General features: G+C 45.5%; 1 protein-coding gene across 12 annotated transcripts in view; it reads right to left on the reverse strand.

The window, feature by feature from the left end:
* Nucleotides 1–5,768: 5,768 nt before the first annotated feature.
* pleca (plectin a) overlaps nt 5,769–27,624 on the reverse strand; it is a 67,758-nt gene continuing 45,902 nt past the window's right edge. For 11 of the 12 annotated variants that reach the window (XM_086062158.1, XM_086062148.1, XM_086062147.1 and 8 more), the window contains 26 exons: nt 27,424–27,530; nt 27,065–27,184; nt 26,898–26,993; nt 26,137–26,264; nt 25,591–25,684; nt 24,664–24,818; nt 24,108–24,474; nt 23,957–24,034; nt 23,689–23,850; nt 23,428–23,532; nt 23,246–23,341; nt 22,948–23,073; nt 22,712–22,864; nt 22,422–22,576; nt 22,219–22,345; nt 21,143–21,326; nt 20,966–20,986; nt 20,345–20,502; nt 20,092–20,270; nt 19,892–20,030; nt 19,166–19,522; nt 18,581–18,664; nt 18,396–18,500; nt 18,214–18,312; nt 13,298–16,645; nt 5,769–13,223 (listed from right to left, as the gene is read on the reverse strand). In XM_086062158.1, the coding sequence (XP_085918284.1) occupies nt 7,050–13,223; nt 13,298–16,645; nt 18,214–18,312; nt 18,396–18,500; nt 18,581–18,664; nt 19,166–19,522; nt 19,892–20,030; nt 20,092–20,270; nt 20,345–20,502; nt 20,966–20,986; nt 21,143–21,326; nt 22,219–22,345; nt 22,422–22,576; nt 22,712–22,864; nt 22,948–23,073; nt 23,246–23,341; nt 23,428–23,532; nt 23,689–23,850; nt 23,957–24,034; nt 24,108–24,474; nt 24,664–24,818; nt 25,591–25,684; nt 26,137–26,264; nt 26,898–26,993; nt 27,065–27,184; nt 27,424–27,530 (12,917 nt within the window). In that variant the 3' untranslated portion in view covers nt 5,769–7,049. The remainder of the gene's footprint in view (nt 13,224–13,297; nt 16,646–18,213; nt 18,313–18,395; nt 18,501–18,580; nt 18,665–19,165; nt 19,523–19,891; nt 20,031–20,091; nt 20,271–20,344; nt 20,503–20,965; nt 20,987–21,142; nt 21,327–22,218; nt 22,346–22,421; nt 22,577–22,711; nt 22,865–22,947; nt 23,074–23,245; nt 23,342–23,427; nt 23,533–23,688; nt 23,851–23,956; nt 24,035–24,107; nt 24,475–24,663; nt 24,819–25,590; nt 25,685–26,136; nt 26,265–26,897; nt 26,994–27,064; nt 27,185–27,423; nt 27,531–27,624) is intronic. The other variant, XM_086062154.1, reaches the window with a different exon arrangement.

Below are 27,624 nucleotides of genomic sequence, written 5' to 3' on the forward strand. Positions count from 1 at the left end.
CCTTTGTGCCCCTCGGTTGCGCGTTCCTGTCGACGGGTGTGAGTGTGTAGTGTGTCTGTCTCAGTTGTCTGAAGCATTTCAGAGAGTTGAGACATCGGCGGGAGTGCGCGGTCGGGGGGCGCATAGGTGGGGGTGCGAGTGTTGGAACGCGGCCATCAGTGGCCGGAAACAACGCTGATTTGTGAAACCCGGAAGTCGGAAGTCCGTGGTATCTATGCCATATCCATTGAAGCAGGAAAAAAAAAAGTATCAACAAATGTTGAATTCTTTTCCGTAAGTAGTTCAATACTATTGATTGCTTTTCCTTAAAAAAATACAAAATTTTAAAAAACATCGGTTATCTGAATTTTTTTCTGCCAATCCATTTCAGTTAGGCCGTATTGTCCACTAGTTCAGTATTCTTTATCCTCTGCACACACAAAAAAGACAAATTTTACTACGGCTTACTGAGTGACCTCCTCCACATTTGTCTGTTATACTGCCCCCAAGTGGCCAATGTGTGTACATCAAGAGGAGCAGCACAATATCCAGTGAAGCAGATTTTTTTTAATTAGATTTTTTAAAAATAATTTTCAGTATATAGTTTAATACTATAGATTGCTTTTCCTTAAAAAATATAATAATAATAATAATAGGTTATCAGAATTGTTTTCTGCCAAATACTGGAATTAACCCACCCCCCTCAAAAAATATATTTCAGTTGAGCCCTATTGTCCACTAGTTCAGTATTTTGTATCCTCTGCCAAAAAAAGGACAAATTTTACTGCGGCTTACTGAGTGACCTCCTCCACATTTGTCTGTTATACTGCCCCCAAGTGGCCAATGTGTGCACATCAAGAGGAGCAGCACAATTTTTACTGAAGCAGAAAAAAATTATTAAAAAAAAAAAGTTACATTATTTTCAGTATGTAGTTCAATACTATAGATTGCTTTTCCTTAAAAAATATAATAATAATAGGTTATCAGAATTGTTTTCGGCCAAATACTGGAATTAACCCACCCCCCCTCAAAGAATATATTTCAGTTGGGCCCTATTGTCCTCTAGTTTAGTATTCTTTATCCTCTGCACACACACAAAAAAAAGACTAACTTTACTGCGGCTTACTGAGTGACCTCCTTCACATTTGTCTGTTATACTGCCCCCAAGTGGCCAATGTGTGTACATCAAGAGGAGCAGCACAATATCCATTGAAGCAGAAAACATTTTGTCAAAAATGTTTGAATTCTTTTCAGTATGTAGTTTGATACTATAGATTGCTTTTCCTTTAAAAAAAATAAAATAAATCATCGGTTATCTGAAATTTTTTCTGCCAAATACTGGAATTAACCAACGTTATTTACTCACTACCAACATCTTTGCCAGTGACGCAAAGTGACGGGCATAATAATGAAATTTGTGATTAAATTTCAACGAAATTGTCATAATGTCAAAGTAATTCCGTATTCTGATATTGCCATGACTTTTCGTTTTTTTCCAATATAAACAGTGTGTCTTGGTCCAAAAGTCGGGCAACATCGTTTTGCTGCATAGCACAGCGGGGATGTGAAATCTTATCTCTTATTAGCAATCACACACACACAAACACGTACATACATGACACAAAGCAGTCTTACGCATGCACAATTAAAAACGGGTAAAACGCCCCCAAAGAAGACATTACTCAGACGATAAAGCATGTTGGAACGCTAACGACAATGACGGGCGCTTTTACTCGCTCGTCGTCATGTAAACATGCACGGAAATTCCATTGCATCACCAACGAGTGGGAATATTAGTGTAGGTGTCACATTCCGACCAGATAAGCAGCAATTATTGTTTTTGTGCCGCTCCGCACCTCCATTGAGCCGATATGGAGTTAAACAATGCGAGGACCTCATTTTTATGGCCATCATTTTCAGTTGGCAAGATAAAAAGAGGTGAAAGTGCAAAAACTTTGTTTGTTAGTCGTCCATCAGACTCGGAGAGAATGCAGTACCACTCCAGTCCTGTAGGCGGCAATCATTACAAAATGGGAGGGTTACAGCTCCACTTCTCCACAAAGCAAGCGGATTGTAACAAAAAACAGACTTCAACAAAATATCTTTTTTTTTGGTTAACCAACAAACAGCAATCAAAGCACGACCTTTTCGTGACAGGGTTAGAATTGTTTTGGATTTTTCATTATTACTTTTTATTGCGATTTGACTTTTTTTTAAATAGTTCTAATAAGTTTTCAAGCTGTTTTGTTTTTAGTTTTTGTCAGAAATGCTTCATTTTTGTTTCGTTTTTTTGAGTGCTCAACGCTCATCTATATATTGACAAAGATGAAAAGATAGTTTTTTTTAACGCAAGATGTATTTTCAGTTAATCTTCATTTTTTAAGAGCATTTTTGTTATTTCACAATAATGTTTTGGAATAAAAATCTAATGGCACAATGTTATCGTAGCTTTTTCCTTGGCCACTCTACCAAGTTTAGTGGAATGGTTACTTTTTGAGATTTTTACCAGCTCACCAAAAAAAACATCAATACAATCAACCCTCGCTATTTGCTGTTTGGGGACTGGCTGGCCGCAAATAGCAACAATCAGCGAGTAATTGAAATGGCCATTGAAATGCCCTGGGAGGGTGGGGTGGGGTTTAACCCCCCCAAAAAATCTTCCAAACAAAGACTGCTAAAAATTCAAGATATGCTTCCTAAGAAACACGAGGGGGGAAATGGGTGGGGGGGGGGGGGGGGGGGTCAGCTTCCCTTTGGGCCTGAAAGTGGTTCCGTTCCTTCCAGATGACGTCATCCCATTCAATCAATGCAGTTGTCTCTTCGACTAACAATCGTTTGAGATTTGGCCTCGTAAGTACGTCATGTCAGATTTACCTCACTGTCTGTTGTTACAAAGGCGAAGGAGTGCTACTCACCGGCACTTTTTTTAAATTTATTTTAAAGGTCACTTGTTTAAACAGGTCCAAACAAAGCACGGATGATCCTGCTTAAATCACATCCAACAACATTTGTAACAATAAAAAAAAAAAAACATAAAAAGATTACCACAAATCTACAATAATAACATTTAAAGGACGACCCAGACAGATTTATTTTGCCTGTGGGCTTTTTCGGCTACGCAATGCGGGCCGTGTTGACTAATTGCTTTCCACGGAAAATGTGGCGGTTGTGAAAGAGCACGGGCAGAAACACGCTTCTTATTTGTTTTCCTTTCTGTGCCAACATACAAAAGGATTGTGTGGCTCCTGTTGGTTTTGAACCCTTCTGTGGTAGATGGCCTAAATGTTTCTTTGAATATCGTCAGTTATATTTTGACACAAAAAAAATGGCAGAACGTTGGCCACTTCTGCTAAAATTGGACACATAGTTCAACAGATCATTCAATTGTAACCCTGAAATAAAATTAGTAATAGGCTATTAGGCTACATATAAAATCAGTATTTGGTGCAGTTTTTCACGTTTTCTGAAAAGGCCATTATTTTAGGAAGCTGACGATATTGCATGTTGTTTACCCCTGCCCTAAAAGGATTCCCACTCCCAACCTTCCCCAGCTAGGAATGTTAGCAGCGGTGTTCCCATTGTCCACTGTTGTCAGCACCACGCCCAGTTCACAAGTCTGCGTAACGCCAGCCTGTTGTTTTGCCGCAAATCTTCACTTGCCGAGAGTGCGTTTTAAGGGCGATCTCTTTTTCTGGGGCCTAATCCTGCTTCTGTACACTAAAAACCGCAAGAAACCGCAAAAGCTTACCCCACTCATAACATTTATCAGGCCCTCAGACACACATCGTCGTCGAAAGCCTGGAGGCATGTAAGGCCGACCCGCTTGCCGACACGTTCCGCCGCAACAGAAGGTGACGTTTCTCAATGATTCCATTTAAACCTACGGTAAAAAACTGGTTCCAGTTGTTGGACTCGGCCATTACAAAATTTTACTGGAATTAAAAAAAAAAAAGAAGCAAAGATTAGGTCTATCTACTCTTCAGAAAAGTAAATCCAAAGGAGGTCTAGAGGCACCAATATAGCTAACCAGCTTCAATATATCATTCTGTGGGCACAACCCAACAGTTCGGGGGTTGTCCCTTGGTGCTGCCGCGGCCTGGGGGGGGCCCTGAGGTGTTGCGCTTGCTCTGTCCTGGAGGGGGTCGACGGCTCCCCTCTTTGGTGGAGATTTTCATGCATGCCAGATCCACCACACCAGCATCTATCGAAACTCAGACACGATCTGCTTCCTCCTCAGGTTATTGAATCGGTGGAGGCTGGCTGGTGTCTGCGGATCTCACTCTGCTTCGTCTGTCCTTCCTTCCTTTCCTCAGTCTCTCCTTTGGTCTCTTGAGATCTCCCTGATTTGTTGGAATTTAGATGTTTCTGGGGTTGGTGAAGGACTCTGGTTGGTAGCCCGGTGGGTGGTGTCTGGTCGGTGCTGGATTTCACTTTCCTTTGTTTTCTTTGGTCCTTCCTCGGGTCTCCTGACGGCCTCACGACTCTGGCTGGATTCTGAAGTGTTCGGTTTAGGTGAACGGTATGGGATTTTTTAATAGGTTTTAGGTGAACTAATGCATACACACTCACGCACATACAAAATAAATATGTATAAAACAAATATAAAAAAATAAAAAATAAATTAAAATAATTTAAAAAAAGAGAGCAATGATGATGACATGTCAAATCGGTAAAATTAACGAATGAACTGAGCTCTCCATTAAAAAAAAGAAAGAAAAAAAATTAGGTGAAGTAGCTTTAGGCGCATGCCATCACACCGTGACCACGCTGGGCAGGTTTTCAATTAATGTGCAATCACAGGCGCACCCGGTTTAACAGGAAAAAAAAAATGCCTACTTGACAAGAGTTGTTTCCTTATCGGCGCTTGTTGAGACACGTTGACTCAGAAGGGGCAAATGTTAAACATTATTAAGAAACACAAATTTGTTGTGTGTTGTATTTGGCTTCTAGTAGCACTCGTTTTTCCAAAGAAGCTCAGTCAACGAGAGTGGCACTCAGGAATGAATATACCTCTGCCAAGGCCAAACAATCTATATTTAGATCGATACCTGCTTCCTGCATAGCCTGCGCCAGGTGTCAAATCCAGGCCCAGGAAGTAAAAACCCTGCCACAGTCTGGCTTTAGCCGCCAGGTGCTAGCATCTGTAGCTAAAGACAAACTAGTAGGATTTTTACTTTCTGGACTTGAATTTGACACGTCTGGTCTTTGCCGTTACGATCCATGTGTTATTCATTAGGAAATGAAGAAAACCTTCCAGGATACTCAACAGAGCCAAAATCTTGAAGCCCCTTTCACCCTGGCTTTATCTCTGGCCTCAATGCAGGATGGTGTTTTCCAGCTTTTGACATAACAGAGGGGGCCGCCACCAGAGTGTGAAGTTTCACACCTTGAGTTGAAAGCACTTGTCACTGTCCGAGAAACTGATGTCTAATTACAGTGGGTCATCGGTTTTGTTCCCCCGAGTTGGCAGACTGTTCATCTAGAACAGGGTTCACCAATTCCGGTTTTCGAGGTCCAGAGGTCCTTCCTGCAGGTTTGAAATGTTTCAAGCCCACTAGCACACCTGATTCATATAATCAGCTCATCAGCATGCCTGATAACGATCCTGATCTTTAGTATCAGGTGTGTTGGTAAGCGGAAACATCTCAAATCTGCAGGACTCCGGATCTCGAGGACCGAAATTGGTGAACCCTAATCTAGAAAAACACTTGTTAAAGCAGAGACGTCTGCCAGGCTCCCAAAAACATTTTTACATCATGTTGATAAGTCTTCAGAGAAATGGTCACAGAATGTTTCATATCTTTGTTTATTTACATAGCGAGGGCGTTACAACTAAATTCCTTTTCAGCATTTTTTTTTATTATAAATACACCACGCATTAAAATATATCCTTCAAACCCCTTTGGTGCATCATCATCATCATCATAATAATACAACAAATGATTTAAAGGGTACAGCCCGATTCATTTGTTTTTTTAAATGTTAGTAAATCATGCAACTGAGAAAAATATTGTGTAGGAAAATAAAAGGATATAGGCTAGATAATTAGGCTTTGCTTTACAAAGGAGCTTTAACATCAAAAAATACAAACACTGAGGCTGGTGGCAAAACAAAAAAAAAAGCTTAAGAACTAAATAGAATCTGTTAATGGCTTCCAGCAGTGGCGCGTATACAGTACATACAGTCACGTCAATATTAACATTCATGAGTGTTTAATGTGGATTGTGAGATAAACCTGATCGCATCCTGCTCGGTCAGTCATGCAAGCGTCAAAACCACAGCACCATCTTTATAATATGCGGCAGCCGCTCTCAACGTCTTGACATGTTTTTTTTTTGCAGGCACTTTAAGGGTTTCTAACATTGAGCGAGCACAGGGTTAGTTGCGAGTGATATTTTTGCATAAATTCCGGCTACAGTGAAAGTCCAGGTGAAGGTTTCTGGAAGACACGGAGTACGGTATCTAAAAAGGAGCACATGGTGACGTCAGTACAAGGGGGCAAGACATTGGTGGTGGGGTCCTGGGAAGCAGCGACTACTTGGGTTACTTTGGTGTCAAGAGTCTAGAAAGTCAGATTGATGTATTGATGGTCTACCAGTGCATGGGAATGTGCTCTTTACTGGTTCCCATTGAGCTGTTAAGTCCAGGTTTTATGAGAGACGTCGGGAATGGAGTCCAGCTGTAGTTTTAGCAGGCGTGCGGCGCCACAATCGAGGACAAAGATCTTGAAGCTTAGCATTGAGAGAGACATTCTTCATGTCAGCAATCGTGCCGAGACTCCGAATTCTGCTCTGCAGTGTGGCCTTCAGCTTTCAATATATTCATTGTTGGAGAAATATGTTCTAAGAATATGTTCTAAGAATATGTTCTTTCGGTTGTCGTGTTACACTCAAAGCTAATTTCCTGTCTGTAACAATAAAATATACACAGGTGAATGTATATAGGTAAGCAAAAAAGTCTAAGTTGTACAAAATTAAATATCTAAAGTCTTGCAACAACCACATGCAGAGCAGAAACATGGTAGTCTTGAGTCCACTGACATTTAGGCATCTCGGTGGCTTTGTCGATCCTCAATATCGGCGGCCATAACTCGGCGAACTGTACGAGGAGGAGGAGGAGGAGAAGGTGGTGGTGAAACTGGACCCAGTTGCGTCAAAGCTTCCTCTTCTGGAGCCGGTTCTAGAGCCTGAGCGCGAGCCGGAAGCCGAGCCTGAGCCGCTGATGCTGTAGGGGCTGTAGAGGCCTTTACTGGACTGAGAGGAGGCCTCCAGAAGCCTGAGGCCGGTGCCCTCCTCAATCATGCTTCTGTCCAACGCATCCTTGTAGGAAATTTTGAGTTTGGTTTTGGGACATGTGAGGTACTTTGAGTGCGTGTTGACGTCGCGGAGCTTCTGTGCGGCGCGAGCATCCAAGGTGCCCTTCTTCAAGGCGTCGTCCAGTGAGACTCTGCTGGTGACGTCTGGTTCAATTAAACCACCAGTCAGATATTGGACTTCTAGGAACCGCTGACCGGCCTCGTAGTACAACCAGCCTTTCTTAAGGGCTTGAGCTGCTGACATTTTGGTTTTGGTTCGAGGGTCCTCGAATCCATCGCAAGCCTTCTGCGCAAGGCTGATGCGGTCCACCATGATCTTGTCCACAAGCCCTTTGTTCACTGCGTCTGTGACAGAGAATTTTTCACCAGTGTTTGGGTCGATGATTCCTCCAGTGCAGGCCTGAGCTTCCAGCAGCCTCTGACCGGTTATGTTATCCACAAGGTTTCGGTGAATGGCCTCTGTGACTGACACCTTCTCTAGCGTTTGCGTGTCCAAGATTCCGGCTACGGGGCCGCTTTCCTCGGTGGGGTCATTCCATGTGACAGGCGGTGTTTTTATGGAAGGCATCGGACTTGAGGTGTAAGAGGAAGTGGATCCAAAGGAGGATGACCGTGATCTAACACCGCTGGAATTTCCAGATAGCATGTCTGCAAACTCAGTGATAGATAGATTTCCACAGCGGTACTGGTCCAGAGCAGACTTCTCAATCAGGCCGCTTGAAATGGCATCGTCAATGTCGTACTGTCGTCCAGACCTCCTATCGATGATTTTGGATTTTACAACTCCATCAGACGAGGTGCTGGTAATTTCCTCCCATTCGCACTCCTGCTCTGCTAGCTCCAAATAGGTCTGGTGGTCAATGAGTCCTTTCTGGTAGGCCTCGTACACAGACATCTCCTTGCCTGTCTCCGGATCGACGATGACAACTCTGCGTTTGCGAACAGATGACTTGGAGGAAGTCTTCCTTTCCCGCTTCTTTTCCTTCAGCAACAGGAGAGCAAGCCCCGTTTGAGGGTCCGTCATGCATCTCTCCATGAGCTGCAGGTAAGTAAGGTTTTCCTCTGTGTTGGGGTCAAAGAAGCCCTTAGTGTCATCAGATGGGTCAGTGAGGATCTGGTTCATCTCTTCGTCAAAGAGGCCGCGTTCGTATGCCGCTTCCACTGGCAAGCGGTGACTTTCCTGGGGGTCAATGATTCCACCCGTGGCAATCTGAGCCTCTAGCAGGCGGATGCCGTGGTCTTTCAGGATCAAGTCCTTTTTCATGGCCTGGAACAATGAGATGACCTTGCCAGAATAAGGATCCCTGTAGCCTGTGACCGCTCGCTCGGCTGACAGCAGCTTGTCTTTAAACTCTGGACCCACGACGCCCATCTTAACAGCTTCGCTGACATTCAGTTTGAGATTTTTGATGGGGTCGATCACATACCCCGTCGCAGCCTGGGCCTCAAGAAGCTCAAAGGCAGTTCCTGGTCTGATCATGTTCTTCTTCATGGCTTGGTAGATGGACAAGCAGTCTTTGGTGGATTCCACAAAGACACCGGCAATGCAGCTGAGGCCTTCGAGGTACTTCTTCAGGTCCCTGCTGGCCTCTTCCACGCTGATGGTGCCCTGAGTAAGTTCATTGTACATCTTTTGGTCAATAATCTGAGAACGAAGCAGCTCATCCACGGTGATTTGCTTCCTGAGACCCTTGAAGAGAAGTCTCCTGTCCGCTAGAGACAGCAGCTTCAGTCCACTCTCTTTGTCCAGCCGACATCTTTTCAGCAGCTGAGCGTAGGACACATTCTCATCTGTCGTGGGGTCGGTATAACCTTGCACGTCGGCGGTGGGCTCAGATATTTTGTCCAGTGTCTCTTTGTTGATGTACCCGCGCTGCATGGCAACGTCTGCGGGCAGGCGGAAGTAGTATTCGGGATCCATTAACCCCCCGGTGGCATTCTGGGCTTCCAGGAGCCTCAAAGCATAATCCTCAGGAACCAGATCTTTCTTCATTGCCTGGAAGAGAGAAATCACTTTTCCGGTGTATGGATCCTTGTAGCCTGTCACAGCTCTTTCAGCAGAGAGAAGTTTGTCGTGAAGTTCAGGCCCCACAAGCCCCTTGCGCACAGCTTCATCCACTGTGAGAAGTTCGTCTTTCACCGGGTCGATGATAAAGCCAGTTGCTGCTTGGGCCTCAAGAAGTGTCAGAGCAACTTCAGGCTTAATCTTCCCGTTTCTCATGGCTTGATAGATGCTGATCTTGCTTGGTGTGTCCGACATAATACCAGCAATGCAACCAGTTCCAAATAGGTACTGTTTGACCGATGGCATTGCCATGATCTCACTAATGGTCATTTTTTCTTGTTTCAAGAGGTTGTAAGTCTGCAAGTCTATAATTCGAGCACTGTAAAGCTCCTCAATTGTAATCCTCCTTCTGATAATGTCGCACGACATTCCCTGCTCAGCCTTTTCGGCCTCCCTATGCTCAATGATTTCAATGATGATAATGAGCATCCTGTCCTTTGTGATTGTACCCAAGCGATACTGTTCCATGAGGCGGTGTCTCTCCTCCTCGGGAAGCATGTTTGAGTTCATGATCTCCCAGATGGTCATGCTCTTGCCTTCAAAGCTCTTGTGCGGGATCTCAATTTTAGTGTTGGCCAGATCTGTCTGGGCTTGCTCCTCAGTGTACTCGTAGGATTTCTCAGCAGGAGGAACCACTTCAGCTTTGGACAGTGGCAGGTAGCACAAACCAGAGTTGGGGTCTTTGACACATTTCTCCAGAAGCTGCTTGTATGTGACACTTTCTTTGGTATTGGGATTTGTGAAGCACTGTACGTCACCGGAGGATTCGTTTAAAGATTTGGCCATTTGTTTACTTAAATAGCCACGCTGAACAGCAACATCAGTGGGAACACGGTGGCTACCGATTGGATCAATGATGCCTCCTGTGTTGAGCTGAGCCTCCAGGAGAGGAATAGCATGCTCCCGCAGCACCAGCTCTTTCTTCAGGGCTTGGAACAGAGAAATCTTATTGCCTGTGTATGGATCTTTGTATCCCATCACTGCTTTTTCAGCAGAGAGAAGTTTCTCATGAAGCTCTGGGCCAACAGCTCCGGCCTTGACGGCATCATCCACTGAATATTTCATGTTTTTGACAGGGTCCGTTATGAAACCAGTTCCAGCTTGGGCTTCAAGTAGTGCGAGGCCAGTGGAGGGCTGCAGAATGTTATTTTTCATAGCTTGATATATGCTCAGCTTTTCCTTTGTTCCTTCCATTGCAATGGCATCTATGCGCTCTGTGCCTTGCAGATACTTCCTAACTTTATCATCTTCACTCACTTCCTGAGGAGTCTTTGTGCCCTGTTGGAGCTGATCAAATGTGGCCTTGTCGATGATGTTGGCATCCATCAATGCACTAGCAGGAACTGGTTCCCTAAGACCTTCAAAACAGGGTTTTTCTTTTTCCTGGGTTTCTTTTTCCTCCACAATGGTCATTACAACCTTTATTAACTTTTCTATTGTCACATGGCCCATTCGGTACTGACGAATCAGTTCAATTCTCTTCTCCTCTGTGATGTACTTGGAGGTGATGATTTCCCAGATTGTGACCTTTCTGCCTCTGAAAGGTCCATAGTCCAGCTCCACAGTACTCTGGTTCAACGCCTCTTTGGTTTTGGCCTCTGTAATCTGTTGATCCTCTTTGGGCTTAGGAGCCTTCTTTGAGAGCGAGAGCAAGGGAAGTCCAGTTTCATTGTCAGAGATGCATTTCTTCATCAACTGCGCATATGTGGCATATTCCTGTGTGTTGGGATCATGGAAGACCTTGGTCTCGTCCATGGACTTGCTCAAGTTCTTGCTGGTTTCCTCGTCCAAATAGCCACGTTTGCAGGCAACCTCGTGTGGGACGCGATAGCTTTTAACTGGGTCAATAATTCCCCCAGTGGAGAGTTGGGCTTCTAACAGACGGATGCCATGATCCCTCTTGATGAGACCTTTATTAATGGCTTCAAACAGAGACACCTTCTTGCCAGAATAAGGATCTTTGTAGCCACTGACTGCTCGTTCTGCAGATAGCAGTCGCTCGTGAAGTTCTGGGCCCACCAAGCCCGACTTGACGGCTTCGTCCACAGGCACCCGCTCATTTTTGACGGGATCGATTATGAAGCCAGTTGCCGCTTGAGCCTCGAGAAGATTAATGGCAATCTCGGGTGAGAGAAGCTCTTTCTTCATGGCTTGATAGAACGGCATTTTCTCCTTGGTTGGTTCGTTAAACAGTCCAGCTATGCTTGGTGTTCCTTGGAGCGCTTTCTTCACAGGATCCATTTCAGAGATCTCTTTGACGGTCATTTTGCCGTTACTTAGCTTGTTGAACACGTCTTTGCTTATAACCTTCGACTCCAGAAGTTCACTAGCTGGCACAGGAGCCCTAAGGCCGTTCAACACGTTTTCATTGTTCTTCTCCTTATCCTCCACAACGGTGATAACAATTTTGATGATCTTCTCCACCGTAATCTTGCCTGTTTTGTACTGGCGGATCAGCTCTCGTCGCTGCTCTTCTGTAAAATACTCGGAGTTGATCACTTCCCAAATGGTGACCGTCTTTCCTTTGAACCTGCCAAAGGGCACGGTCACGTTGGAATTGCTGAACACTTCTTTCATCTCGGCATCTGTGTAAGTCCTCTCACTTTGGGCGGCTTTTTCGGTCACAGGTAGAATCATCAAGCCTGACCCCGCATCCTTGGTGCATTTGTCCAGTAGCTGCTTGTAGGTGAGGGCCTCCTGGGTGCTGGGTTCTACAAACAACTTGTATTCCGGCATTTGTTTATTCATGTCAGTGTCGAACTGCTCCTGCTTGCAGGCTGTCTGCAGCGGGACTCTATGGCTGTTGATGGGGTCAATGATTCCACCAGTTGCAAGCTGCACATCCAGGAACTTGGTGGCCTGCTCCTTCTCAATCAGACCTTTCTTCATGGCCTCGAAAAGGGAAATTTTGTCTCCTGTGTAAGGGTCTTTGAAGCCTGTGGCAGCTCGCTCAGCAGACAGCATTTTGTCATGGAGTTCGGGGCCAATCAGCTGCTCCTTAACAGCCTCGTTCACAGAGAGGAGTTTGTTTTTAACAGGATCTATGAGGTAGCCAGAAGCTGCCTGAGCTTCCAGCAGCATTACGGCTGTATTGGGTGTAATCTTATTGTCTTTCATGGCCTGATAGACGCTCAGTTTCTCCTTTGACGGAGTCAAGACGCCAGCGATGCAGCTTTGACCATTAAGACATGACTGGATCTTGTCTGTCTTTGCGAGGTCTTGCACTGAGACTTTACCCTTCTTCAGTTTGTCAAACTCTTTTTTGGTCAGGACGCCGATGTCGTGAAGCCTCTCAGCAGGAACCTTGTCCCTTATTCCATCAAAAGCCCAAGGTGAATCTTTCTTCTCGCCATCAACTTCAGAGCCGTTATAAATTTTCTTTGTTGTGACCGACACTGTGGCAGAGACTAACTGTTCCCCAGCATCATTCTCTGTCTGAACCTCAATTTCTTTTCTTTTTGATGCACTTTCTTTGGACGCTACCTCGAGATTGTTGAGTTTTTCCCTCAGTTTTTTGTTCTCATCTCCCAACAGCTTCTCTTGTTCATTCCTTTTCTTTTCAAGCACCTCCATTTCCTTCTGCTTCTTCTTCATCTCTGCCTCAGCTTCCTTCTGCTTCCTCAAAGCATCATCCATGATTGCCTGTAGCTTGTTCCGCTCATCCTCCATCAGTTTCTGCTGACGTTCTTGCTCCTCTTTGAGAGCCTTGGCCCTGCTTACTTCAGCCTTGAACTGTTTTTCCAGCTTTTTCTTCTCGTCTTCCACCTCCCTCTCTCTTTTTAACAGCAGCTCCTTCTCGGTGAGGAAGGTCTTTTGAAGAATGACTTTCTGTTGTTCAATTTCCTCTTTTTGGGCAATGGCCATCTAGAAAACAAGAACAGAACCAGTAAAAAAACTGTGAATTCATTAAAGAGTGTTCGTTACTTTTGTTACATTACCTCTTTGGAATTTTTCTGAAGTTCCTCCGCCTCTTTCTTCAGCTTCTCCCTCTCTTTTTCCAGGTCAGAGATGGCTTTCTTGAGGTCGTCGGCCTCTCTGGTGCTCTGCAGCCGTTGAGTCTCCAGCTTTTGCACCACAGTCTCACTGACTTTCTGTTGCGAGTCTCCAAGGCGAGCTTTGGCCTCATCTGCCTGCTTCTTGAACTTCTTGGCCTCCTCCTGGGCTTTAGCCTGAGCATCACTGAGCTCTTTCACCTTCAGCTTCAACTTCTCCGCCTCGGCTGACACCTCCTGCTTTCGCTTTCGCTCGGCCTCCAGGGATTTCTGGAAGCCTTCGGTCTCATCGTCCAGCCGCTGCTTTATCTGCTGATTGTCCTCTAGGAGCTTCTTGGCCGCCTCCTGTGCCTTGGCCTTCTGCCTCTGGAGGTCCTCTGCCTCAGCTTTCAACTTCGTAGCCTCCTGGATGGCCTGCATTTTCTCCTTGAGCATTTTCTCTGCTAGTGCCCTCTGTTCGGCCAAGTCAGACTCTGCAGTCTTTCTGAGTTTGGCAGCTTCCTCGGCCTCCGCACTGAGCCGAGCTGCTTCTCCCGCCAGGGTCTTCATCCTCTCTGCTTCATCTGCAAGCAGTTTCTTTGTGTTATCTTTGTCCTTTTGCATGAGACGCTTGTTTTCGCTCTCGATTGTTATCTTAAGCTTAACAAGCTGCTCCATCTGAATCCTGACTTTGGCGAGTTCATCCTCTACCAGCGCTTTCTGTTTGACGGCGTCATTGACCTCGCCCTTTACCCGCTGGAGCTCCTCGTCCAAAACGGCTTTGTGCTTGTCAGTTTCCTCCAACTGCAGTTTGATCGTTGACAGTTCCTTCTCAACCTGCGACTTCTGCTTCACCGCTTGCTCGGCCTCCTTCTTGTGCTTGTTCATTTCGGCATCGGCCTGCTTCTTTTGTTTGAGAGCCGCGGCCTCAGCTTCCGCTCGCTTGGAGGCCTCCTTTTCTGCCTCTTTCCTCAGTTTCTCTGCATCCTTCTGAGCTTTGGCCTGCTTGGCGGCTTCATCCTCCGCAGCTTTTTTCTGCTTTTCAGCCTCCTCGGCTTTCTGGCGGAGCAGCGCCGCCTCTTTTTCTGCTTTCTCTTTGGCCTTTTCAGCTTCACGTGCAAGTTTTTTGGCATTCTCAAACTCCTCCTTGAGCTTCTCCTGCGCAAGATCGCCCTCTTTGTTCTTGCTGAGGACATCTTGAGCTTTTTGCTCAGCGGCGCTGCATTTCTGCGCGGCCTCCTTGGCCAGAAGCACCTGCTGCTCTGCACCCTTCTCAGCTTTCTCCCGCTGCTTCTTAGCTTCCGCCGCTTTCTTTTTCAGACGCTCCACCTCCTCCTGAGCAGCTTTGCACTGCCGCGCCGCCTCTTCCTCCGCTGCCGTGATCCTCTTAACCTTCTCCTCAGCTTCCTTTCGCTTCTTCTCCTCATCTGCAGCAAGCTGCTTCAACGTCTCGGCTTCCTTCTCCGCTTTAAGTTTACTCTTTTCCGTGTTGTCCGCAATCTGTTTCAGCTTCTTTAATTCATTCTCTAAATCTGATTTGTCCTTTGAGGCCTTCTCAAAGTTGATCCTAATGATGTGGATCTCCTCCTCCACCACTTTCCTTTGTCTGAGAGTTTCCTCAATGATTGTTTTCTGTCGCTCCAATTCAGAGTTAGATGAGCTCTGCAGATGCTGCATTTTTTCAGCAATGTCTTGTTTGTGCTGAGCTGCCTGATCCCCCAGCAGTTTCCTCTGGTAGGCTTCATCCTCAGCTTGTCTTTTCAGCCTTTCGTTCTCGGCCTCTTTAGCTTTCAGGGCGATCTCGGCTTCCGCCTTGAGACGGGTTGCCTCATTAATGGCGGCCAGTTTCTCCTTGAGGATCTTCTCCGCTTCGGCACGCTGTTTGGCCGCCTCCTCCTCGGCAAGCTGCCTCTGTTTCTTGGCCTCCTCAGCCACAGACCTCAGCCTGGTCGCTTCATCTGCAAGTTGCTTCATTTTTAAGACTTCCGACTCGAGGAGCTGTTTGGTCTTTTCCGTGGTGGACAGCGTCTCCTTCTCTGCTTTCATCTTCATCTGGAGAAGAGCATTCATTTCGCTTCGTACCTTGGCCAGCTCCTCCTCCAGCTTCTTTCTTTGGTTTTCAGCGGCATTGACTTCATTCTTTAGACGCTGGAGCTCGTTGTCCAGGAGGCTCCTCTGTTGCTCGGCATGTTCAAAGTCGGTCTTTAGGCGGATGCATTCTTGCTCGGCTGACAGCTTCTGCTGGGCGATCTGCTCAGCGAAAGTCCTTTGTTTGTCCAGTTCTTTCTCGGCATTCTCTTTCTGCTTAAGGGCGGCCTCTTCTGCCTTTGCCTTTTTCTTGGCGTCACGCTCGGCCTCCACTTTTTGCCTCTCTGCTTCTTCCTGCGCCTGGCTCTTCCTCTGGGCCTCCTCCTCGGCTTGCAGCCTCAAGCGGAGAGCCTCGTTGGCCTTTTGCCTCCACGTCTCCAGCTCCTTCTCTGCCTGTTCTTGAGCTTTTCTGGCCTCCTCTTGCTGTTTACGGAGCTTCTCGGCTTCCTCCTGCAACTGAAGCACAGTGCCCTGCTCTTTCTTGAGGGACTCCTCAAGTTTGGTTGCCCTCTCATTGAAGGATTTGGAGGTGTTCTGCAACTGGACAGCAGCACTCTTTTGTGCCACCTCCTCCACCACCATGACCTGCCGGAGTTTCTCCTCCTCCGCCTGTTTCATGCGCCGCTCGGCCTCCTCCGCTTGCATCTTAAACTTCTGTAGGTCGTCCAGGGCTTTCTGCTTCTGCTTGGACGCTTCCTTCTCCGCATCGGCTTTGCGCTTCAGCTCGTCTTCAGCGTTCTTCTTTTTCTGAGTCTCCTCAGCCACCTGCTTGCGAAGCCTCTCAGCCTCCTCCTGAGCAGCTTTACGCAGCTTCTCAGCATCTGTGGCTCTGTCACGAAGCTGCTGAAGCTCCACGTCCGCCGTGCTCTTCTGCTTGATGGTTGTCTCGAGTTGGAGTCGGATGATGTGTATCTCTTCCTCAATCCTCGTCCGACTTATGAGAGCGTCCTCCAACTGAATGCTTTTTGTCTTGATCTCCTGCTCCGACAGACTCTTGAGCTGCTGCAGCTCCTGCTGGATGTTCTGCTTCTGTTTCTCGGCGTCCACGGCGACGTCTTGTCGCTTTCCGGCCTCTTCTTTCATCTTCAACTTGAGAGCCTCAGCCTCTTGTTCGGCCTTGGCCACCGATTGAGCGTGAGCCTTAGCCAGCTGTCTCTGTTTGTCCAACTCATCTTGGATCTCAGCCAGCTTCTTCCGCTCCGCTTCTTTCAGCTTCTCGGACGCTTTCTGCATTAGTAACCAGTCAGTTTGGGGGTTAGAGAGTTGTTGAAAACATTGATACAAAAATGTCAGCATCATAAGCTATTTTCAGTCAAAAAAACACACGCAATCACTCCACAACATAAACACAAATGCACTTGTTTTCAGGCACTTTAACTCATTTGCTCCCAAAAACGTATACATTTGTTCTATTTTAAATATTACCATACTCCTAACGACGTATTTATACGTTGTTGTTTTTTTAAATGCTAGACCATACAGAAGGCTTTGATTCAGCCTCTGAACTGAAGAGACTGCTTGAAGCAATGTTAGTTATTACAAAAACAGCCAGCAGGTGGCAGCAGAGTATAAGAGATCAACCAGGGCCATGTTGCAAAAAGCTCTTGAAACTTAACTATATTCTAATGCTAATTGCTGCAAAACAGAAACAGATAGGAATATACTTTTTTTCTGATGAAAAAAGAGACACTAATCTTTCTTTTGGTAGGTTCCATGTTTTTATAGAAATCAAACACAATATTCTGTGGGCCTTGCAAAATCAGTCAAAATCCAGTAAAATAGTTGGGAGCGGGGAGCGAAGGGGGTTGCTTCAGTGAAAATGGCTGAGTTAAGGGCTTTATATTCATATAGCCTTGATATAATAAGGCATTAAAAAAGATGATTTTCTAAAGTGTGCAGATTATGTTGCTTGTTTGCTAGTGAAGTCCATGGTCATCAAAATTGTAATTAATATGTTATTAACTAGTAATAACAGCCCTTCATGAGCTCTGTAGAGGTAAAAAGTACAGGAACGATACCAAATGATCCTGAAGCCTAATTAAAATATAAAATGATGGGACATGATGTAAATCAACCACAAGACAATTTACGGATTGCCCTGTTTTCACGTTGAACTCGACAAATGACTGGACAGACATGATTGACAGCTCAAGGGAAGGTTCAGCATTTATATGACTCGGCAGAATTAGATGAGTGAGCAATAAATACTCAGAGCTGAAATAACATGCCAGCTCAAATGAGCGTTTAAATACTGAACCTTCACTTTTGCAATGAAAAAATGTCTTTAGGCAAGTACCTGCTTGGTCTTTGTGGTTAACTGGCCTCTTAAGATTAGTATTCATCGTGACAACGCGCTGGCAAGCAATTCAAAAAGGAAATGAGGATGAAAAAAAAGTAATAAATAGATGTTAGGGGAAAGTAAAAGTGCCCTGGGAAACAAGCAAAAGAGTAAGAAGTAAAGCAAAAAGTAAGAAGCTGGTGAATGAAAACAATGGGAACATTTCAAAAGTAAATAAAGAGGAAAAATCCAAAGTGAAAATAGATGGAAGAGCAGTGTGCGTTGTGTTGTTATGCGGCACTACAAAGACTGTATATTCTGTTTAACGCTGGATTTTTTGTCGTAATTTAAGTTTTGTGTGCAAAACAGGCCCCGATTTTATATGGTCCGTATTGTGATCTTTACATTAGATAATAAGGTATCTCATGCTTCAATTTTGAATTGTCCAGGAATATCGACAAAAGTGCAATTCATCAACTTTCATTTACCAAACGTCACATTTAGAGCATGTAGTTACCTCATCGGCCTCTAGGCGGTAACGTGCGTCCGTGATGAACTTGACGTATTGGCTGACAAGCGTCAAGAGCTCGCTGTAGCGGGTTCTCAGCGTCACATACTGCGAGCGACGCAAAACAGGGACAACGTTAGATGACTAATGATTATTTCAATTTATCGGCCATCTTGCCGGTGAAAACCTGCCTCTTGGATGATGTCATCTGAGGCGCACTCCATTTTGGGCTTCTTCAGTGGTGAGGCAGGCGGGTCTTGCAGGGCTTTGTAGGTCAGGAGCTGGAGCTCATAATCCTAAAAGGACAAACATAAATATTTTCATTGTGATTTTACATACCAACCACATTCATATATACACACACACCCACACTCACCTTGACAGAGTCAATGTAGTCTTTGGCATTTTTCTGGCACTTGTCGATCTTGTCCTTGTTCTTCTCAATCTCGTCCAGGAGTTTCTGTAAGAATTGAGAAATAAAAACAATGTACCCAAACATGTTGACGAATAACTATTTCTAAAACGTGCATGAGTTCAAGCAACATGTAGAGGAAATCATTTCTACTGTTTGAGCGATGGAATAGGACCCAAAATGGCTGCTTGAAAGCCAATGGTCAACTTCCTGTTTTTGGGCATGGGTCCTTGAGACTTTTTTGTGTGTTATTTTTATATAGACGCGTCCACCAAACTGTGCCAATCGATAAAACTAGACATGGGGGAACGTTTTTTTCTCTCCAACTTTCGAGGCCTGATATTCGCCACAAAATGGCTGCTTCAAATATAAAATGGTCAACTTCCTGTTCAATTTCAGGCAATGGTTCGTGAGACTTTTTTCTGCGTCCCGTTACGATAAACATCCAATTTGGTGAAACTGGTGTCGGGCTGAATTTTTCTAACTTTCCAAAAGTGTGACAGTGACTTTGGGACTTAATGAAGTGTTCCGTGAACACGTTTGAAATACCTTCTCCTCTGCTAGCTGCTCCTTCAGTGCCGCTCCGTCCCCAACGGGCAGTGCCTGGATCTCTCCCTGGCGCCGCCTGGCATCTGCCAGCCAGCGCATGAGCAAATCGTAGCTGTCGCGGTAGGCGCCCATGTGGCGTCGGAGCAGCTCCAGCTCCTGTTTTCGGATCTCCAGCTGAGTCAGCACCGCCTGCCAGCGCTCCTGCAGGCCGGCCACCAGTTGGCGGTAGTGCTCCAGCTCGGCGTCGCGCTCGCTGTGGACGCGCGTCATCTTGTCGTGGACGGCCGACGCTCGCTTGAGCTCGTCCTGCATGCGGTCGAAGACCGCCTGGTCTGCTTCAGATTCGGTTTGCATTTTCTGTTGGACACAAATGATCAAAACTCAAAGACAAAAACTCCACTAACAAGCCTTCATTTGTACTTCTAGCAAAGTTGCACTCTAAAAACAGTTGGGTCAAAAGTAACCCAATTATGGATAAAAAATGGACCGATCCACACTAATGGGTTAACTTGACCCAACTTTCTGGGTTGGTTTATACAAAATGACCCAATTTCTTGACCCAAGCAAAGGATCTGACCAATATTTATGAGTTGATTTACACTAAAAGACCCATTTCTTGACTCAAAGTTAGGTCAAATCGACCCAATTAGAGAATTGGTCCATTTTTACTTGGGTTATTTTTGACCCAACTGGTTTTAGTGTAGTTTACAAAAGTCCAGTTGATACCTTTATCTGGCTCTGTTGCTTCTCCGCTTCCTTCTCCTCGGTCGGCACTCTGTGGACGTCCAGAAGACGAGTCTCGTAGCTCTTCAGCGTCTCCTCGCCGTCGTTGGTGTTCCTGATCACCACATCGATAGCCTTCAACCTGAGAAAAAAACGTTAGCACCAAGACGATGTGTCTAAAATGGAAACTAAGGGAGGCTTACTTGTCCAGGTAGATGGACGAGAGGCTGTAGACGCGGTCCATCTTCTTCTGCGTCCCGTCCAGTTCTGAGCGCAGCAAGGGGCCGGAGCTGAACAGTTGAGGCGAGGCCAGTACCTCCTCCGCTTTCTCGCCGATGGAGTTTAGTTCTTTCTTCAGGCTTTCCAGCTCGTTTTGGACTTTCTGCCAGCAGGAATGAGAATTGTTGAAGCACTCAGGACAAAAATGTCACACATGTCTCCATTTTGGATTTTCACCATCTGCTCAGTGGTCTTCAGGGCGCAGGCTTTGAGCGGTTCTTTGTCGGCAAGCTGGCGTAGTCGCGTCACCGTTCGGTTCTCGCAGCCCTCCAGCCTCAGGCGCAGGTCCTTGAGCTTGGTCAGGTAAATCCTGCACACGGACTCGTCCTGCTCTCCTGGTGGGAGCAGAAAAACCGGGGAAGGACACTTAGCATGCATCCGTCAAATCCACTGTGACTTTGGATTGAAGATAAATAGTTCGAACAGGATTAAACATGCCCTTCATTCACGTTAAATCATGTGACAGATCCAGTCCGTCAGTCGTCAATTGACTTCATGCGTGATTAGACGGTCCCGGTTTTGAAGGGCCGTTGACATTCAAAGCCATGACGAGTGCGGTTAGGAGAGAACGCAGTGAAGATGATGATGATTGGTGGGGTTAATTAGTGAATGCATGAATGGAACTTGGAAGCACAGCAGTGCCGTGGCAATCACAAGCTACAACACACACGCTAATTGTTCACACTGGCGCATCCTGACACATACCGGCCCAGACAACAACAACAACACACCAGGACGCACTAAGACACAATCACACTGACATACTGGGTGACACTTAGATGTAGTCAAGCACCTTACCTGTCTTGGGGGGCACGTAGCCTGTAATTTGAAGCCAACAGTCAACTTATTCATCAATCGTGAACCGTGTGATTGATTGATGCGTTTATGGTCTTAAAACAACAACAAAAAATGAATTCCAGATGCTTTGCCAACTAAAAGCAGCCACATGGTGAGGAAACCCAAAGGCAGACCAACCTTGTTCTGCGGTGCTGACCAGCGTGTTGTAGTGCTGGTTAGCTTTATTGTAGCTGGACTCCACCTGCATTCGGTCCTCGGCCCCGAAGGCCTGCGAGTCCTGACTGTCCCTCAGGAAGTCCTGGTAGTGCTGCTCTAGGTTCCTCAGGGCCAGCCGGTACTCCTCCACCGTCAGCGTCTTGAACTGGCAAAGAGAAGCGCCGTGAGACTCAACACTCTAAAAACAGTTGGGTCAAAAATAACCCAATTATGGATAAAAAAATGGACAGATCCTCTACTTGGGTCAGTTTGACCCACCTTTGGGTTAAAAATTGGGTCATTTTCTATAAAACCGTTTTTTGGGTTTTTTTGCACACAAAAAAAGGGGGGAGGCATTTTGTATAAAACAACCCATACTATTGGGTCAGATTCTCTACTTGGGTTAATTGGACCCAACTTTGGGTAAAAAATTGGGTCATTTTATATAAAACCACACTGAAAGTTGGTTGGGGAAAAGCAAAACAAACAAAAAACAAAACAAAGTTGGGTCAAATTGACCCAAGTAGACAATCTGACCCATTAATATGGGTTGTTTTATACAAAAGGTCAGATTTTTTACTTGGGTTAATTTGACCCAACATTGGGTCAAAAATTGGTCATATTGTTTAAAACAACCCAGAAAGTTGGGTGAAAAACTAAACAAAATAAAACAAAAACAGAAAGTTAAGTTGGGTCAAATTGACCCAAGTAGAGGCTCTTACTCAACTTTTTGTTTTTTCACAAAAACAAGGGGGGCATTTTGTATAAAACAACCCGTATTATTGGGTCAGATTCTCTACTGCTAAAAAAAAGAAAGAAAAAAAAAGTTTATTTTGTATAAAACAACCCAGAAAATTGGGTCAAATTGACCCATAAAGTGGATCGGTCCATTTTTGATCCATAATTGTGTTAGACTGAAACACTAACAAAAGCCTGGTGGCCCACCAGGCCTATAAAGCTCTGGAGGAAACCCTGTAGCTGTTTGAATGATCAATAACCAGTATTACAGAAATCAAATTTGTGTGTGAACCAACTCTGATAGGAAAGTTTGGTGTTACCATGGAGATGTTCCAGGTCTTGATGATATGGATGTCTCGCATGAGGTACTGCCAAGACAGGAGGCTCCTCAGATCCACAAATAAGCTCTGCCACATTGTCTGCAGCTTCTGCAGGTTCCCGTCCAGCCTGAGAACAACAGACACCACGGGTCAGCGGTCATTGGCGTTGCAAAGTTGCCATGACGACGCCCCGGCGTCCTCACCCAGCGACGCTGTTGACGGCGTCCTTGTTGGCGGGCGGCACCAGGAAGCAGATGGACGGCACCGTTGCCTCGTTGCCCTGCCGGTTGAGCACTCGCCACTTGTACGGCTGCGAGTTGTTGAGCAGGGCGCACTCGTCTCCCCGGTGGACCGTGATCTGAAGGCAGATAACATGGGCCATCAGCGCCATCTGCTGCTTGATAGGTGGCATTGCAGGTTGGGACAGGCACTCGGGTAACATTGGACAAACACTGGCAGACATTCAGACAGAGTGTGACAACCAAGACTTTACCTCCATTTGCTTGAAGTCGCACGCCGCCTGGATGGGCAGCTTGCTTTTGATGGCGGTGGCCGGGTTGCGCGGCTTCAGCTGCACCACGTTCTTGGCGCGCCTCTTCAGACCTTCCAGGTGAGTTTGGAACTCGGCCAGCTGCTCTTTCTCATCCTGGACACCAACCAGCGACACCGTAAGAAGTCAAGATACTTCCAGTTTGAGACAGGAAGTAGCGTTTGTTAGTCGTAACGCACGGCAGCGTCCTGCAGGAGGTCCTCCAGCCTGGTGACGGTGACGGAGCGGTCGCACGTGTACTTCCTCTTCATGTTGTCCTGCATCTTCTTCAGCTTGTCCTCGGCCTCTTTCGCGTCAGCGAAGAACTGCGAACATACAAAGCCGTGCTGTGTTCAGGAAAGCAACCGTAATCCAACATTTAAGATTTAACAGAGGATCATAAAGCATCAATGCATTACTTTTAGCATGTACACAATCATGAACCAATTCTAATATAGAAAATGGCAGACTGGATGGCTTCTGATGCATTGGACCTACCTGGAAGTAGGCGGTGTTTTCCTTCAGGTGGCTTTCGATGCAGCAGCACAGCTGGAGGATCCAACTCCACTGAGTCTGCAGGGCGGCGGTGAAGGCCTGCGGAGGACCGACCATGACATCGGCGTATAAACATCAGCATCTTGTCTATTCGGAGGTGAATCCGTCCGGGCCCGGGGTCTTACCTCGATGGTCTTCCTGCCGGGGTGTCCGTCCCTCAGCAGCTTGTCTCCCGTCACCTGGACGGTGCTCATCTTCTTCTCTCGCAGCTCCAGCTCCCGCATCAGACCCTGAAAATGCACCAAGCATATGAATGAATGTTCAGTGGATAGAAAAAGTCTACACACCCCTGTTCAAATCCCAGGTTTTTGCGATATAAAAAATGACTAAGGTAAATCATTTAAAAACTACAAGTCAATTATTTTAAGTCATGTTGTAACTATTACCGAGTAGTTGTCCTTCTTGGCCGCCATGTTGGTGTTGCGCTCACTCCAGTCATAGTTGACCTCTTCCTCTTCCTTCTCATTGAGCCACATCAGCTCCTTGGTGGCGGCCGTGATAAAGGTGTGCAGCTGCTCCAGGTGGCGCAGGCGAGACTTGGACGAGTTCTGAGCGCAGGTGGTGAAAAATTTGTCAAATTATCACAACTAACCTTTTCGACCCTGTCCTTAATAAGTGTCCAGGGATACTATTTGAGTGTTTGGGGTGACTCACCAGGAGCTTCGCATACTGTTGGTCCAGTTGGATCAGGTAGTCTCTGTAGGCTGCCTTACTCACAGGTGAGATCTGACTCTGCAGCCAAGAGGTCAAAGTTTAACGCTACGCACATGTTAGCATAAAGGAAGTAACGGGAATGGTAACGAACCTCATCGGCCTTGGCCCGCTCCACCTTGGAACGGAACTCCTCCACGGAAAGGTGCAGGCCGCGGTGGCTGCCCAGGTGCGACTCTACGGCGGGCAGGTCGGCGCCCCACTCGCCCTGGTCCACGCGTCGCTGGTTCTCCTCCACCCAGCCCAGCAGGTCCTGGGCGTAGCGCAGCGTCACCTCGTCCAGCTCGGGACGCAGCCTGACGGGGGCCTGCTGGAGGACCTGCGACGTGTGCACCTGCGTGGCGTGCATCTGCGTCATGGGCAACTGCGCCGCTGGCACCTGCGCCACGCTCACGCCAGACTTGAGACGCAGGTTGTACTCGCTGCGCAGGTTCACCAAACGCTCGTGGAGGCGATACACTCTATAAAAAAAATCACATTTGAGATTTTGTGACTAAGTCGTTGGGGCTAGTAGTATATCTATCAATTATATATAATATGTATAAAACTAAACATATAATTATTATTTTTTATTGCTATTGTAAGTTGAAATTGACTTTTGCACCTGTGCTAAGAGGCTAACAATATATTATGTTGTATATTTGGAATACCTGCGGTACATCTGCTCGGCCTGAAGGTGGCGCCCATCTTTAAGCGTCTGCACATCGTTGAAGAGGAAGCGAATCATGCCCTCCGCCTTTTCCAGGTCCGCCTCCACCTCCGCTGTGTGTTGGGCCGGTTTGCCTGAGTTCAACAGCCGCACATCCTGCAACACAACACAAGTTTTGAATTTAATTGGATGCTTTGGCTAATTAAATGCATTTTTAATTAATTTAATAAGAAATAATTTAATATTTTCTTATTTTATATTTTATTTAAAAAAAATGTACTCCACATTTTCCAATGTTAGTTTACACAATTCAGTTTTACTTCATACATTTTAATTTGATTAAATCAAATTAAATAAAGTACATTATATTTGATTGAATGTAATTTATCACATTTTTGTACATGCACAATTATTTTACACAATTAAATTTGGTAATTTATTTATTACATTTTTAAATATTTAAAATTTGTAATTTAGCACATTCTAACAAAATTGTGTTATTTTGTTTTTTTCCCCTAACTTTTTATCTTATTTTAAACGAAAGGTAATTTAGTACAACAATATGTCAATTATTTTGTATTTTTTAATAAATATTTGAATTAGCAATGTTCTATTATTGATTTTAATTTAGTAAAATTTTACTTTATTTTACTATATTGAATTTACTAAATTTGTATTTTATTATATTTTAAGTACATGTTTATTGTATTACTTGAATTTAATACAATGTTATGACATTCAATACATTTTGAATGTTATTTTGTAAAATTGTATTTGATTAAAAAATATTATATATTAATATAATCTATTTAATTTATGTATTTACTTACTTTTTGTGTGCTTTTCTTCCTTTTTGTAAGTATATATTTTTGGGGTCTTTTTGCTTTTCATTGTGTTGAATTTTTTTCTTGCATTTTTTTCCCCTCACCGTTTGCAACAGCGCCTCCACCTGGTTGAGCTGCTCCTCGCACACGCCCGACTCCATCTGCACCTTGCCGACGACCCTCTGAAGACGCTCCAGCCTGCATAGCGAGGGGAAAGGTCAAAGTTCAAGGGTCTCACAAAGACAAGACATAGTAGAAAAGCGCTCACTCTGTCCTGCGCCGGAATAAAAACTTAAAATCATATCCCTGATGCAAAAAGGCCATGATGGACGCCTGTGAAGCTCACGCCAAGACGGAACTTTTTAAATAATGCGAGTGAAATTATTGAAGAAGTGAGATGAGCGAACCGACTGCCTGCTCAACTTGTGATTCTTTCTGCAACTGTCATTATGACCGCGTTTTTGTTGGATTATTGCTCTGCCTGCAGCAATCATGTGCTTCCTCTCTTCATTTTCTTGCCAAAGTGGAAATGAGTCATCTCAGTGGTCACACTGTGCCACTCGTCTCATGATTTTTTTTTTTTTTTACTTATTTGAAATTAATGTTAATGCCGGTATTGTTTGGAGCTGTTGACGAGGTGGGCGGCTTGCCTCTCGAACTCGGTCCTTAGCAGGCGCTCGCGCTCCAGGATGGCCACGTGCAGGCGACCCCATTCCTTCTCCACGTCCAGCGGGTGGTAGCCCGGCGGCACCTTGACGTGGCCCGCCTGCACTGCGCCCTGACACACAGACAAATAGGGCAAAAAGGGATTAAAAGTAGATAAGAGCTCAAAACACTTGTATGGGGAAAAGGCATTGATCTTGTTCCAGCTCTCCAAAAATCACTAACAAATATTTTTGCAATATGTTTACAATGACAAAAATAGCACTAAAAACATACAGTGACACTATAATTAAATAGAACGTAAATAATGTAATCAAATCGCTGTCTTGTGTTTAAGTATCCGTTGCTTTACTCATTCAAACCCCAAATCATATAAACACGTCTTTTAATACTTTGTCCTTCACTCCCCAAAACGTATTTATACTTTTTATGCAACAGCATACAGAAGGCTTTGATACAGCTTCTTACATAAAGAGGTCACTTGAAGAAATGGTAGTTATTACAAAAAATGGCCAGCAGGAGGCAATGGAGTATAAGAGATCAACCAGGGTCATGTTGCAACAAGCTCTTTCCACCAGTGTTTTCAACAGATTTGTGAATAAGGATGAAACTTAGCTATATTCTAAGCCCCCCCCCCCCCAAAAAAAATTTTTTTCCATTTGATCCCATTTTCAACATTTGACAACATAAGTGAGCAATTGCTACTCGGCGATGGTCCAGTAACTCGAAAGTTAATGACAAGACTCACCTCAAAGGACTTGAAGATGTGTTTGGAGCGGTTCTTGTCAGCCTCCTTGGCAGGGAGCTCAGTTTCCTTGAACTTGAGAAACTGACGCCAGAGAACCTGCGGCAGGAAAAAAAGTCCTCAGTCGTGTTTATGAAAATGAGCTTTCAGTTCAATGGGGTGCCACTAACCTCGATCTCCTCGTAGCTGGTGGGGAATTTGCGCTCCTCAAAGACCAGGATGTGGTGTCTGATCCACTGCAGCAGCATGGTGACCAGCTCGTGGTACTCTTGCCAGCGCAGCTCGAGTTCCTACAAAGTGGATTTCAGTCACACAATTTATTTCAAGCCAAAAAAACCGCAGTACAGAATTGGATTGCTGGATATACAGAAAATGATTTATTTTCCGATTTTGTGGCGCCCTCTAGAGGCCATAGCACACATCATTTGCCAACAGTATATTGCCTAATAGCTAACTGGCTCTGGATATCATATTTAACGTTTTTTCTTCCTAAATCTTCCCATGACTCCTGACAACATTCCATACTCACGTTAGCCTTGACGCCGTCCTGAACGTCGGGCACCCTCGGCATGGCGTCGTACAGCGACGACACGTACGTAATGATGGATTTCTCGTCGGGATGCGGCACGTCCACATCTGCGCGCAAACGGGACATCGTATAGTTGCCGTTAGCATTTCCATTGGGTCTCGACATTGGATTGGCTGCCGACGGCGCCGCCGCCCTCCTTAC

Source organism: Leptonotus elevatus, chromosome 19 (genome assembly GCF_054856555.1).
Source record: "Leptonotus elevatus isolate MCC_2025b chromosome 19, RoL_Lele_1.0, whole genome shotgun sequence".
NCBI lineage: Eukaryota > Metazoa > Chordata > Actinopteri > Syngnathiformes > Syngnathidae > Leptonotus > Leptonotus elevatus.